Here is a 13491-nt window from a genome sequence, read left to right as displayed (position 1 = left end):
AATTAATACAAATAAGTCACAGGGGCCTGATGGGATACACCCAAAGCTATTAAAAGAGTTTAGCGGTGAACTAGCAAAACCATTAACAGATTTATTTAACCAATCACTGGTAACAGGAGTCGTCCCAGAATTGGAAATTAGCAAATGTTGTGCCCATTCACAAGAAAGGTAGTAGGGATGAATCGGGCAACTATAGGACAGTAAGCCTGACATCAATAGTGGGGAAATTAATGGAAACCATACTTAAGGAGAGGATTGTGAAACATCTAAAATCCCATAGATTGAAAGATTAAAAACAGCATGGGTTTACTTCAGGGAGATCATGTCAAACTAATCTTATTGATTTTTTTGATTGGGTGACTAAAAAAATAGATGGCGGAGGTGCAGTAGACATCGCTTATATAGTAACATAGTAACATAGTACATAAGGCCGAAAAAAGACATTTGTCCATCCAGTTCGGCCTGTTATCCCGCAAGTTGATCCAGAGGAAGACCCCTCTCTAGTAGCTATAGCCTGTAATATTATTAAGCTCCAGAAATACGTCCAGGCCCCTCTTGAATTCCTTTATTGTACTCACCATCACCACCTCCTCAGGCAGAGAGTTCCAGAGTCTCACTGCTCTTACCGTAAAGAATCCTCTTCTATGTTTGTGTACAAACCTTCTTTCCTCCAGACGCAGAGGATGTCCCCTCGTCACAGTCACAGTCCTGGGGATAAATAGCTGATGGGATAGATCTCTGTACTGACCCTTGATATATTTATACATATTAATTAGATCTCCCCTCAGTCGTCTTTTTTCTAAAGTGAATAACTCTAATTTTGATAATCTTTCAGGGTACTGTAGTTGCCCCATTCCAGTTATTACTTTAGTTGCCCTCCTCTGGACCTTCTCCAGCTCTGCTATGTCTGCCTTGTTTACAGGAGCCTTGTTTACACGGAGTCCTGTCCACATCTTTTGCAGCTCCATTGAAGTGAATGGGCAGGCATCAGAGACCCTTCTTTTTGTGGCGGTATGCGGAATCAAACAACAGTCGTGTGCATGAGCCATTAGTAGGAAAAAAAAACATCCTTTCAGGAAACCAACAGCTACATACAGTAGAAATAGTTTAGCACAAAATAAAACTCTAGTTATGTACTAAAAACAAGAGCCATTTATAAAATGAAAAATGTGAAAGTAAAGAAACTTTAAATGTATTTATTATGAAATAGCTGAAGCACATGATCCAGAAGTATGTTTTAAAGAGGACCCTTCACCTCTCCTGACACGTCTGCTTTAGTAGCTACTTGCATTCCCCATGTTATACCAATTTTGGAGCATCTATTCTTATGACCCTGTATTGTGCTTTTCCTGTATTATTATTCCTGCTAGAATTTACTAATAAATTGGCAGCAGTCTGCAGTAAAGGGACTGCTGGGTGTTACCAGTAGTGGGAGTGTGTGATTCTGTCCAATCAGTGCTGCTAGTGTTAGACTCTACTGGTAACAGCCACCTGTACCTTTACTGCAAGCTGCTGTCAATTCACTCAAACTTCTAGTAAAAATGACAGAGGAACGGCGCATCGAAAAGTCATCAGAATAGATGCTCCAGAATAATTATTAAACGGGGAACATAAGTAGTTACTACAACAGAGACGTCAGGAGAGATAACAGGTAACAGCTTAATCATTTGTTTTAAGCAGCAGACATTATATTTTGTTTCCTCTTCACCAGATTTCTTGCTTAAGTAACAGCAGTTTCATTATATAATTCTCCATATACTATATTCATTTGTTTCAGAATCCAGATGCTCATGTGGAATTTGTTCACTTTCTGAAAGACAAAATGGACAAAAAAAAAACGAAAGACAAAATTAAGGACAATATAAACATTAATATTGCACTTATGGCACCGATTCCTGCAGCCATGCTGTTTCTCTACAAAGTGGTCATAGAGGTAATAATACAACAGTCTTGTGAAAAATTTTAATATCAATTGGCAAAGTCTGAGAGCTAAGCTTAAAGGGGTTATCTGAGTTATGGAAAAAAAAAAAGTATAAAACTCATCAGGACATACGCATACATTACCGTAGTTAAGCTTGATTTCTTAATTGAAAACCCATACTTCCACCTTCTCATGGTTCTGTCATTGCTGTGTTTACATGCTGAGGGGGCGTATAACAGCAATGCCTGAGCTCTGCCTGATGAATATTTCTGGGTGTAAATAATCTGACCTTCCCCTCACCATGATCATCTCCTAGCTCACACAGGGAGATCTTCCTGTCACATTGCAGATACACAGGCTCTATGGCAGCTATAGCTCTCTAAGCCACATGGCGGCTCTATGTATATAAGCTCTATGGCAGCTCTATGTATATAAGCTCTATGGTGGCTCTATGTATCTAAGCTCTATGGCAGCTATATCTCTCTAAGCCAGATGGCGGCTCTATGTATATAAGCTCTATGGTGGCTCTATGTATCTAAACTCTATGGCAGCTATATCTCTCTAAGCCAGATGGCGGCTCTATGTATATAAGCTCTATGGCGGCTCTATGTAGCTAAGCTCTATGGCGGCTCTATGTATATAAGCTCTACGGCGGGTCTATGTATATAAGCTCTATGGTGGCTCTATGTATCTAAGCTCTATGGCGGCTCTATGTATATAAGCTCTATGGCAGCTATATCTCTCTAAGCCACATGGCGGCTCTATGTACAGTGGAGGAAATAATTATTTGACCCCTCACTGATTTTGTAAGTTTGTCCAATGACAAAGAAATGAAAAGTCTCAGAACAGTATCATTTCAATGGTAGGTTTATTGTAACAGTGGCAGATAGCACATCAAAAGGAAAATCGAAAAAATAACTTTAAATAAAAGATAGCAACTGATTTGCATTTCATTGAGTGAAATAAGTATTTGAACCCTCTAACAAAAAAAGACTTAATACTTGGTGGAAAAACCCTTGTTTGCAAGCACAGAGGTCAAACGTTTCTTGTAATTGATGACCAAGTTTGCGCACATTTTAGGAGGAATGTTGGTCCACTCCTCTTTGCAGATCATCTCTAAATCCCTAAGGTTTCGAGGCTGTCTCTGTGCAACTCTGAGCTTGAGCTCCCTCCATAGGTTTTCGATTGGATTAAGGTCCGGAGACTGACTAGGCCACTCCATGACCTTAATGTGCTTCTTCTTGAGCCACTCCTTTGTTGCCTTTGCTGTATGTTTTGGGTCATTGTCGTGCTGGAACACCCATCCACGACCCATTTTCAGTTTCCTGGCAGAGGGAAGGAGGTTGTCGCTCAGGATTTCACGATACATGGCTCCGTCCATTTTCCCGTTTATGCAAATAAGTTGTCCTGTGCCCTTAGCAGAAAAACACCCCCAAAGCAAAATGTTTCCACCCCCATGCTTGACGGTGGGGACGGTGTTTTGGGGGTCATAGGCAGCATTTTTCTTCCTCCAAACACAGCGAGTTGAGTTAATGCCAAAGAGCTCTATTTTGGTCTCATCAGACCACAGCACCTTCTCCCAGTCACTCTCTGAATCATTCAGGTGTTCATTGGCAAACTTCAGACGGGCCTGCACATGTGCCTTCCTGAGCAGGGGGACCTTGCGAGCCCTGCAGGATTTTAATCCATTGCGGTGTAATGTGTTTCCAATGGTTTTCTTGGTGACTGTGGTCCCTGCTAATTTGAGGTCATTAACTAACTCCTCCCGTGTAGTTCTAGGATGCTTTTTCACCTTTCTCAGAACCATTGACACCCCACGAGGTGAGATCTTGCGTGGAGCCCCAGAGCGAGGTCGATTGATGGTCATTTTGTGCTCCTTCCATTTTCGAACAATCGCACCAACAGTTGTCACCTTCTCTCCCAGCTTCTTGCTAATGGTTTTGTAGCCCATTCCAGCCTTGTGCAGGTCTACAATTTTGTCTCTGACATCCTTGGACAGCTCTTTGGTCTTTCCCATGTTGGAGAGTTTGGAGTCTGCTTGATTGATTGATTCTGTGGACAGGTGTCTTTTATACAGGTGACTAGTTAAGACAGGTGTCCTTAATGAGGGTGACTAATTGAGTAGAAGTGTCTAACCACTCTGTGGGAGCCAGAACTCTTAATGGTTGGTAGGGGTTCAAATACTTATTTCACTCAATGAAATGCAAATCAGTTGCTATCTTTTATTTAAAGTTATTTTTTCGATTTTCCTTTTGATGTGCTATCTGCCACTGTTACAATAAACCTACCATTGAAATGATACTGTTCTGAGACTTTTCATTTCTTTGTCATTGGACAAACTTACAAAATCAGTGAGGGGTCAAATAATTATTTCCGCCACTGTATATAAGCTCTATGGCGGCTCTATGTAGCTAAGCTCTATGGCAGCTCTATGTATCTAAGCTCTACGGCGGCTCTATGTATATAAGGTCTATGGTGGCTCTATGTATCTAAGCTCTACGGCGGCTCTATGTATCTAAGCTCTACGGCGGCTCTATGTATATAAGCTCTATGGTGGCTCTATGTATTTAAGCTCTATGGCGGCTCTATGTATATAAGCTCTATGGCGGCTCTATGTATATAAGCTCTACGGCGGCTCTATGTATCTAAGCTCTACGGCGGCTCTATGTATATAAGCTCTATGGCGGCTCTATGTATCTAAGCTCTACGGCGGCTCTATGTATCTAAGCTCTACAGCGGCTTTATGTATATAAGCTCTATGGTGGCTCTATGTATTTAAGCTCTATGGTGGCTCTATGTATATAGAGCCACCTGTCTGACGATGCGGAGCCAAACGGATTCGTCCTGATTTACAATGTAAGTCAATGGGGACGGATCCATTTTTCACTGACACAATATGGTGCAATTGAAAACGATCCGTCCCCAATTGACTTTCATTGTAAGTCAGGACGGATCCGTTTTGACTTTGTTCTTCATGGTGCAGACGGATCCGTTCTGAACGGATACAAGCGTTTGCATTATAGGTGCAGATTGGCACCTAATGCAGGTGTGAAAGTAGCCTAAGCTCTATGGCAGCTCTATGTATCTATATATCTTTATTGACTATACACTATGTAGTCACTGTCCCCCCTCCCCCCATACACACAATGCAGTGTCCCCCACTCCCCCATACACAACATGCACAATGCAGTGTCCCCCACCTTCCTCTTCCCGGAAACCTAAGAGCCCAGGCAGAAGCACATTTACTTTACTCTCTGGTATAAACTGCAGGGAGGGCGGGTCTTTCATCTGATTGGCTGTCCTGACTTGCCTTCTCTCTTTTATTGGCTGAGCTGCTCGTCCTTCATTCCTGCTACTGGATGACAGAAATACACCAAGTGGCAGCCTGGGTAACCCTTTTCTTATCAGAGATCTTCTGTTAACTCTTTCAGTGCAACACACTCCACAGTGGTCTAGGTGTCTTTACTCAGGTCCTGTCTGCTGAGTTGAAAGACATTATTGAGAATGTGCTTTCGTCTCAGTGAGCAGGACAGAGAAACAGCAGAAAAAGAGCAAACAGCAGGTGGCGCTATACAGATAGATTTTATTGAATAACCCAGTAGCTATAATCCATTTTTAATTACATGCCAATACAAAAGAGTAGCGAAACCAACCTCGCCACTGGGTTTTGGAGGGGCCTGGTTGCCAGCCTCTTGCCCCAGGATTATGGGCCATACTAACTTTGGAGGAGAAGACAGACCGGCCGCACAGCTTAAATCTGTGGAACTGTTTTGGACAGAAAAGCCATGAGTACAGCCAGGCCCAAGAGACTTTTACAACTAATTTGTGCTATGTTGGGATGTTAAAAGTCTATGTGTATTGTAAAGGGTGGGACATTGTATACGCTGAGTAGTGCGGTCTGTTTCATTGTCTCTCTGTGTGTATTGGCGATTGCCCTCTGTCCTGAGAGATAATTGAATTACAACTCGGTTGTCTCCAGGACAGAGGACTAATTTGATGATCTAATTGTCACATTACTAAGTCCCATGACAAGGTATCACATTATCACTCCATACTTTAGCAATGTCAGCACTATGTCAGCAATTTCAATATCATAAAGTGTTTAGTAAGGGATTATTAAGGGAGCTGGCTGCTACTTCAGGGGCCATTTTGTTTGTTAAGCAAACTGTTAGATATAATACAAGCAAGTATACATTTGATACTAGATATATGATTCCACAACAGTGTATTCTCCTGCCTGTGATGATTATGTTAACCATGGTGTACCATGATTATATCACAGGCAGAGGGGAGGATTATATGTGGGTTGTAGCCTTTGTGTTATTGGTAATTGTATTTTGTTGAATCCGTCTCAGAAAATGCCAGTGTGTTAGTTAATTGCGTCTCAGACAATGCCAGTGTGTTAGTTAATTGCGTCAAAGCTCATTGTATTTTGTTGATTGCGTTACAGACAGAGGGAGGGGGGTTTTGTGTACAATTGTTGGGAAGGTTTCAATACTGTAAATGCATGTGATTGGCTAAAATATAAACTGTCACAGTCTTCTACAAGGGCCCCAGGGGGAGTATCCCTTGCTAGGTGACCTGCAAAAAATGCTGAAAAATAACCCAACTAAAGTAATAACTGGAATGAGGCAACTACAGTACCTTGAAAGATTATCAAAATTAGGGCTATTCACTTTAGAAAAAAGACGACTGAGGGGAGATTTAATTAATATGTATAAATATATCAGGGGTCAGTACAGAGATCTATCCCATCATCTATTTATCCCCGTGACTGTGAGGTGGGGACATCCTCTGCATCTGGAGGAAAGAAAGTTTGCACACAAACATAGAAGAGGATTCTTTATGGTAAGAGCAGTGAGACTCTGGAACTCTCTGCCTGAGGAGGTGGTGATGGTGAGTACAATAAAGGAATTCAAGAGGGGCCTGGATGTATTTCGGGAGCGTAATTATATTACAGGCTATAGCTTCTAGAGAGGGGTCGTTGATCCAAGGAAGTTATTCTGATTGCCTGATTGGAGTCGGGAAGGAATTTTTAATTCCCCTAAAGTGGGGAAAATTTGCTTCCACCTCGGTTTTTTTTTTTGCCTTCCTCTGGGTCAACTTGCAGAATAACAGGCCGAACTGGATGGACAAATGTCTTTTTTCGGCGCTATGTACTATGTTACTATGTTACCAAAGAGTTCCTGTTTTCCATTCAACATAGAGCCTCGTCTCATGTGTGTGGGGATTGCTATACACTGAAGATTTGCTATACTCCCCTGGCTATAACTACGAGCTCTTGTAAATGCTGTTCCTGGCTCCTGTGGTGGTTTTGGTGTAGGGCGGAGTGCTTGGCGTCCTCGGGATGCACTGGGAGCATCCATCAATGGATGTACCCCGTCGGGGTGCTAGGAGATCCGTTACATTGGTGGCAGGCAGTGGGATGGCGTCCTAGTAAGAGGAGAAGCAGCTCTAAGACACCGTTCGTGGATTTACTAAATTGAGGGCAACGCTAGTATCCGTACAGCGCCCCTGGATACAGCAGGATGGAATCAACTAGTCTTCGGACAGCGTTCTATGACGAGGAGGAGGAGGCAGCCGCGGACTACAGGGATGGAGACAGAAAGGAAATCTGGTATGATGCCCTGGAAAATACCCAGCGGCGGCAAGGTGAGAGCCTCCCCAGTTATGAGCAGCGGCTACAGAAGCGTGTGGCGATGGGGATGGGTCTCTTGGGAGAGCAGCCCCTGGATGAGTGGGTGAAAGAACTGGAGAGCCTGGTATGGAAGGAGCTTTGGCTAGACAACGCCTACCAGGCACTCAGGTGGGATGTGATTCGGCACTCCCCCTGGGTGGTTGAGCATGACAGACCCGAGGGTGAGGATTATGATGGCCCTGGCCTGTTGTTTGAGGCCTTCGCAGAACCGGAATTCGGAGATGCAGGAGAGTCCCGGTTCTGGGATATCTATGGCTACAGGGAGGCTATGCATGATTGGGCTACAGCGAGAGAGGTGAGACAAGACCTGGCATCTCTAGTGACAAAGGAGTGGGAGCTGGAGCAGGACTACCAATACTTCTTCAGCTAAATTTGGTCCCAAGATACACTGCCAGAGAGCTGGGTGGGCGTCCCAGACCTACAACCCTACAGCTGGGAAGACCCGACTGAAGTATCCCCTGCTTCAGTACCAGCTACAGAGGTAGGGGACCTCATAGACTGGTCCTGGGGGGAAACCCATATGGCAGGTGAAGATGGGACCGAGATCTCTCCACCGGCCCTACAGGGATGCTGGGCAGTCGGCCCAGATCCCAACGGCAGACGGAGTTTCAGGGAGTAGGGACAGTTGGTCCTGCTCTCCAGTGGCAGTGTGTTTTGCAGGGAGAGGAGAGCATCGTCTCCATTCCCCAGTGGCAGTGTACCTTGAAGGGAGAGGAGACAATCGCTCTGTCTCCCAAACCACAGGGGGACAGCACCCCTAACTCCGATGGGGCAGATGAGACCGCAGTCTCTGCACCAGGCCTACCGGGAAGCTGGACGGCCGGTACGGATCCCCCAACAACCCCGCAGGAATGCCAGCAGGAGGAAGTAAGCGATCCCTCCTCTCTACAGCTGATCCACAACAAGGTCTTGGGGGCAGGATTCCCTGACCCCATCCCAGCGGAAGACCTGGCATCTGGGCAGAGTGCAGTTGGCCTCTACCCTCCCCTATCCTCTTCTCCAGAGCCGGACTTCCCAAAGGCTACCCCAGTGGAAGAGCTGGCATCTGGCAATACGCGCAGTCGGCTTCTGCCCTCCCCTATACTCTTGTCCAGAGGCTGAGTCCCCACTAGCTACCCCAGCGGAAGAGCTGGCATCTGGGCAGAGCGCAGTCGGCCTCTACCCACCAAGTACCTACAGCTCCAAGCTAGAGAACACCAATGAAGCAAGGAGTAGCAGATGCCCACTCAACAGCTGGGGACGTATAGAACAGAGCCAGGCCCCAAAATTCAACAGGTCCTGTATTTGGTTGTGGGTGGACTGCCAGACTAACTCAGGTACCGACCGGCGTGAGGTGAGGTATCTGGTTAGTCTTCCCTGGGAGGGGGAGATGTGTGGCGAAACCAACCTCGCCACTGGGTTTTGGAGGGGCCTGATTGTCAGCCTCTTGCCCCAGGATTATGGCCCATACTAACTTTGAAGGAGAAGACAGACCAGCCGCACAGCTTAAATCTGTGGAACTGTTTTGGACAGAAAAGCCATGAGTACAGCCAGGCCCAAGAGACTTTTACAACTAATTTGTGCTATGTTGGGATGTTAAATGTCTATGTGTATTGTAAAGGGTGGGACATTGTATACGTTGAGTAGTGCAGTCTGTTCCATTGTCTCTCTGTGTGTATTGGCGATTGCCCTCTGTCCTGGGAGATAATTGAATTACAACTCGGTTGTCTCCAGGACAGAGGACATTGTGTATTCTCCTGCCTGTAATGATTATGTTAACCATGGTGTACCATGATTATATCACAGGCTAAGGGGAGGATTCTATGTGGGTTGTAGCCTTTGTGTTATTGGTAATTGTATTTTGTTGATTGCATCTCAGACAATGCCAGTGTGTTAGTTAATTGCGTCTCAGATAATGCCAGTGTGTTAGTTAATTGCGTCAAAGACAATGCTCATTGTATTTTGTTCATTGCGTTACAGACAGAGGGAAGGGGGTTTTGTGTACAATTGCTGGGAAGGTTTCAATACTGTAAATGCATGTGATTGGCTAAAATATAAACTGTCACAGTCTTCTACAAGGGCCTCAGGGGGAATGTCCCTTGCTAGGAGACCTGCATAAAAGGCTGAAAAATAACCCATTAAAGAGTTCCTGTTTTACATTCAACATAGAGCCTCGTCTCATGTGTGTGGGGATTGCTATATGCTGAAGATTTACTATACTCCCCTGGCTATAACTACGAGCTCTTGTAAGAGCTGTCCCTGGCTCTTGTGGTGGTTTTGGTGTAGAGCAGAGTGCTTGGAGTCCTCGGGAAGCACTGGGAGCATCCATCAACGGAGGTACCCGGTCGGGGTGCTAGGAGATCCGTTACAAAAAGTATTCAGATCCAGATGCTGGTTTGAAAACTGTAGAATAATAAGCTCCTGTAGCTTAAACCCCCTTAATGACCAGACCACTTTTTACAATTCTGCACTACACTTTCACGGTTTATTGCTCGGTCATACAACTTACCACCCAAATGAATTTTACCTCCTTTTCTTCTCACTAATAGAGCTTTCATTTGGTGGTATTTTTTTGCTGCTGACATTTTTTCACCCAGCATGGGTATATGTAAAAGACACCCCAAAAAAACATTGCCCAACTTCTCCTGAGTACGGCGATACCACATGTGTGACACTTTTTTGCAGCCTAGGTGGGCAAAGGGTCCCAAATTCTAAAGAGCCCCTTTAGGATTTCACAGGGCATTTTTTACACATTTGAATAATAAGCTCCTGTAGCTTAAACCCCCTTAATGACCAGACCACTTTTTACAATTCTGCACTACACTTTCACGGTTTATTGCTCGGTCATACAACTTACCACCCAAATGAATTTTACCTCCTTTTCTTCTCACTAATAGAGCTTTCATTTGGTGGTATTTTTTTGCTGCTGACATTTTTTCATTTTTTGTTATTAATCAAAATTTACCGATTTTTTTGGGCAAAAAAATGAAATAAGTGTATATTTATTGGTTTGCGCAAAAGTTATAGCGTTTACAAATTATGGTACAGAAATGTGAATTTCCGCATTTTGAAGCAGCTCTGACTTTCTGAGCACCTGTCATGTTTCCTGAGGTTCTACAATGCCCAGACAGTAGAAACACCCCACAAATGACCCCATTTCGGAAAGTAGACATCCTAAGGTGTTCGCTGATGGGCATAGTGAGTTCATAGAAGTTTCTATTTTTTGTCACAAGTTAGCGGAAAATGATGATTTGTTTTTTCTTACAAAGTCTCATATTCCACTAACTTGTGACAAAAAATAAAAAATTCGATGAACTCACTATGTCCATCACAAAATACCTTGGGGTGTCTTCTTTCCAAAATGTGGTCACTTGTGGGGTATTTATACTGCCCTGGCATTTTAGGGGTCCTAATGCGTGAGAAGTAGTTTGAAATCCAAATGTGTAAAAAATGCCCTGTGAAATCCTAAAGGGGCTCTTTAGAATTTGGGACCCTTTGCCCACCTAGGCTGCAAAAAAGTGTCACACATGTGGTATCGCCGTACTCAGAAGAAGTAGGGCAATGTGTTTTGGGGTGTATTTTTACATATACCCATGCTGGGTGAGAGAAATATCTCTCTAAATGTCAACTTTTCCCATTTTTAGAGAGATATTTCTCTCACTCAGCATGGGTATATGTAAAAAGACACCCCAAAAAAACATTGCCCAACTTCTCCTGAGTACGGCGATACCACATGTGTGAAACTTATTTGCAGCCTAGGTGCGCAAAGGGGCCCAAATTCCTTTTAGGAGGGCATTTTTAGATATTTGGATTCCAGACTTCTTCTTCTCACGCTTTAGGGCCCCTAAAATGCCAGGGAAGTATAAATACCCCACATGTGACCACATTTTGGAAAGAAGACAGCCAAGGTATTCCGTGAGGGGCATGCCGAGTTCATAGAAGATTATTTTTTTCGCACAACTTAGCGGAAATTGATTTTTTTTGTTTTCTTCTCACAAAGTCTCCGTTTCCGCTAACTTGGGACAAAAAGTTAAATCTTTCATGGACTCAATATGCCCCTCAGCAAATACCTTGGGGTGTCTTTTTTCCAAAATGGGGTCAAAATTGCGCGCAACGCAATAAATGTATTAACATTAACTTTATATAACATTTGAACAGAACATTAACTTTTCTAAACTTTATTGAACTTTTGGAACAGAACATCAACTTTTTTGCTTACCGGTGATTTTTTTTGTTTGTTTTGCTTTTTTTTAACCTTTATAGGACAAACCTCTCCTTCCTCATGGGACAATGTGCAAAGCGCAAATCGCCCAGAGATGTGGCGAAGTACATTATGCACTTTGTCCCAGGTGAAAGGAGAGGTTTGCAGCAGCTCTGAGTGAAAGGGCCCTAAGAGCCGTGTGTGCCTGTCCTGTGTGACGCAATCCCTATGCTAATAGTGTACCTGTGTGTGGTACTTCCGGAAACACTCCCCTAAGCATAGGGCGGGTGGTCAGGGCAGTCAGGACAGAAATAGCGGGTGTCACGCCTTATTCCACTCCTGCTACAGACACAACATTTTTTTTCGGGGTGGCGGTTGGTTTGAGGTACCAGCAACGACATTGGGGAAATGTCACTCGTGTAGACGGCTCTCTACACTGCTGGCTGGGGCCAGTGCCAATTGAATTAAATATACAGACACCTTCTTATACCAGCGTCTGGTCCTGCGGGAAAGTAAATAAGGAGCCAACATCTGGTCATTGAAGCCCACCCCTCCCATGAGCGAATTATAGTTGTGGACACAGAGGGGCTTTTCAATGACTCCAGTTGCTCGTTCAATTTCGATTGTCGTGTCTGCGTGAATAGAGGAGAGCATGTAAACGTCACGCTTGTCTCTCCATTTCACCACAAGCAGTTCTTCATTACACAAGGCAGCCCTCTCCCCCCTTGCAAGACGGGTGGTAACGAGCCGTTGGGGGAAACCCCGGCGACTAGGTTGCGCGGTGCCACAGCAGCCAATCTGTTCTAAAAACAACTGCCTGAAGAGGGGCACACTTGTGTAAAAATTGTCCACATAAAGATGGTACCCCAAAAGCTTCCCGGATTGCCGGCTATAAATTGAGTGGCATACCGATTTGTTTCTGCCACGACTAAGTCCAATAGCTCCGCAGTCAAGAACAGCTCAAAAAAAACCAGTGCCGATCCGATCTGAGCTGTCTCAACCCGAACTCCAGACTGGGCGGTGAAAGGGGGAACTACTGGTGCGGCTGAAGTTGGGGGCTGCCAATCAGGGTTTGCCAGCACCTCGGGGACTTTAGGGGCTCTATGGGCCTGTCTGTGCAGTGGCTGCGACGGGGGAACTACTGCACGTGCCACCATACCAGCTTCAACTGCCCTTCTGGTGCTCGCCACTTCACCATGTTCTACGGCAGTGCTGGTACTAGGTCCAGGATGGGCTGCGCTACTGGTGTATGCCTCACCACGTAACCCAACAGCGCCAGCCCCACTCTGCTGCCCTTGAAGCGGATCCTGCGCAACCTGTGGTCTAGAAAAATGGGTCCGGGTTCACCTGGTGGTATCGGGGACCTCAACCTCCTCGGCCGAACTTTGGGTCAGACTGCCACTGCTTTCTACAGGTTCGTATTCTGACCCGCTGGATTCGTCAGATGAGGGTTCCCATTCCTCATCCGACTGGGTCAGAAGCCTGTAGGCCTCTTCAGAAGAATACCCCTTACTTGCCATTTGGTCAACTAAATTTAGGGGGTATTCCCTGAGACTACCCAAGAAAAAAAGCAAGCCTGTCTTACAAATGGGAGGCTAGCGAAGTACCGGAAGCGCTGCGATTGATAAAAAATATCAAAACTGATTTTTTTATCGCCACAGCACTTGTAAAGTGATTGTGCAGTGATAAAAA

The 13491-nt window shown here is 44.8% G+C and overlaps 1 protein-coding gene across 2 annotated transcripts in view; it reads right to left on the bottom strand.

Annotated features, from left to right (window-relative positions):
• Positions 1-1180: 1180 nt before the first annotated feature.
• Positions 1181-13491, bottom strand: part of LOC122943052 (complement factor H-like) — a 115010-nt gene continuing 102699 nt past the window's right edge. For both annotated transcript variants that reach the window (XM_044300452.1, XM_044300453.1), the window contains one exon: positions 1181-1810. In XM_044300452.1, coding sequence (XP_044156387.1) covers positions 1804-1810 — 7 coding nt within the window. In that variant the 3' untranslated portion in view covers positions 1181-1803. The remainder of the gene's footprint in view (positions 1811-13491) is intronic.

The sequence above is a fragment of the Bufo gargarizans genome, chromosome 7, assembly GCF_014858855.1.
Source record: "Bufo gargarizans isolate SCDJY-AF-19 chromosome 7, ASM1485885v1, whole genome shotgun sequence".
Taxonomy (NCBI): domain Eukaryota; kingdom Metazoa; phylum Chordata; class Amphibia; order Anura; family Bufonidae; genus Bufo; species Bufo gargarizans.
The sequence above is the reverse complement of the archived record's forward strand: the minus strand, read 5'-3'. Positions and strand labels throughout refer to the sequence as shown.